At 42.7% G+C, this 1,391-nt stretch overlaps 1 protein-coding gene across 1 annotated transcript in view; it reads right to left on the minus strand.

The window, feature by feature from the left end:
• The window catches only part of PDCD2 (programmed cell death 2), a gene marked incomplete at its 5' end in the record, with an annotated part of 5,626 nt that extends 4,237 nt beyond the window's left edge, over positions 1-1,389 (minus strand). Inside the window, 3 exons of the mRNA XM_006915092.3 lie at positions 84-215; positions 593-835; positions 1,341-1,389. Coding sequence (XP_006915154.2) covers positions 84-215; positions 593-835; positions 1,341-1,389 — 424 coding nt within the window. The remainder of the gene's footprint in view (positions 1-83; positions 216-592; positions 836-1,340) is intronic.
• Between the last annotated feature and the right edge of the window lie 2 nt (positions 1,390-1,391).

Consider the following 1,391-nt stretch of genomic DNA (forward strand, 5'->3'; position numbering starts at 1 on the left):
GCTCTTCTTGACATATTGAGCCCTTTCTTTTAAGCATTATATTTAATCACTTTGTGAATAAAGTTCTGTAACCGGCTCCTTACCCATGCTCCCTACAATCTCTGATTCATCTACTTTTTCCACATCTTCAGGTGTAATCTCATCTTCTGTTTCTATTATGATTTCAAATTCCGGAAAAAGGAAGTTGTGGTCAGGCACTGTATTGTCCAAATCACCTGAAACGAAAAGGGTAACCAGCACCATTAGTAATAATTTAGTTTGAAGATGGCCTAATGATGTCCTGTTTCTAAATTATATTCCATGTAGCAACAATTCTCCCTAGTAAAATAATATATATGATTCCAGTATTTTAAGTCATGGGTCAGAAATTAAATGCCTCTATTAACGCAAGGCTGGGACATAACTAACTGGGAAAGACCTCATAGCTCCTCCTTCATAAAGTTGTTATACCAAACTTCTGAAAAGTATTATACCCTTTCTAATTACTAATTTTTATTCTAATTTCTAATCTGTATCCTCAAAACAAAAGGTGTGGGTTGATAGATGCTATGAAACTGAGCTGAAATTTGAAAGTAAAAAGAAATAGACTCACCTGATTGTGTACAGGCCTGCTTATGTCCCAACCTCCAGTCCAGAGTCTGATGCTCCCTACTGCAGTAAAAGGCCTTGTGACATCTGGAGCATGTTTTGGGGCCTAAACAGCCACAAACCCTGCATAAATGAGCACCAGACTTGAGCTGGAGGCACAAGGACGCTCCTGCCTCTGGGGGAGGATCGTCGGAAGGTGGTTCATAAGAGTAAAAGTCATTTTTCCTGGGGAGTTGATTTCTAAAAACTAAAAGAAAATAAGAAAAAGCATTGTATTTTAAGTAAAACAAAACGTCAATTCAAATACTTGAGCCTCTACTCCCACAGGGCTGAAAAGACTCGTTTCTTGAAAAGACAAATAGAAGGCAGTTTTTGCTTTCAGGGAGCTTATTTCCTGAAAGGAGAGAGAAGAAAATAACAAAAGTGAAAAAGAACAAGACATTCTTCTAGTGTAGAAACTAGTTTGGTTCCCACAACCGAAGCAGCTCTTTGAGCGTCTTCAAATTAAGTTAATAACGAGACTAATAGACCACAAACATTAAAAAGCTATTGGGCCCCAGTTTTCTGAAAACTGATCATTTCTAATACCTGAGTATAACCACGCACACTTAGTACTTAGTAATTAAGCAAAGAGCCGGGACTGAGGACACGCTCGCCGGGCGACGGGGAGGGAGGACCCCGCGGGCGGACCGGACCCCGGCGAAGGCCGCGCGTCAACCTGCCGCCCGCCCGCCCATGTCCGGGCCGCTCACCGCGCAGGCCGGCGCAGCACGGCGGCTCCCGGCAGCAGAAGAGGAACAGGC

Source organism: Pteropus alecto, unplaced genomic scaffold (assembly GCF_000325575.1).
Source record: "Pteropus alecto unplaced genomic scaffold, ASM32557v1 scaffold195, whole genome shotgun sequence".
Taxonomy (NCBI): domain Eukaryota; kingdom Metazoa; phylum Chordata; class Mammalia; order Chiroptera; family Pteropodidae; genus Pteropus; species Pteropus alecto.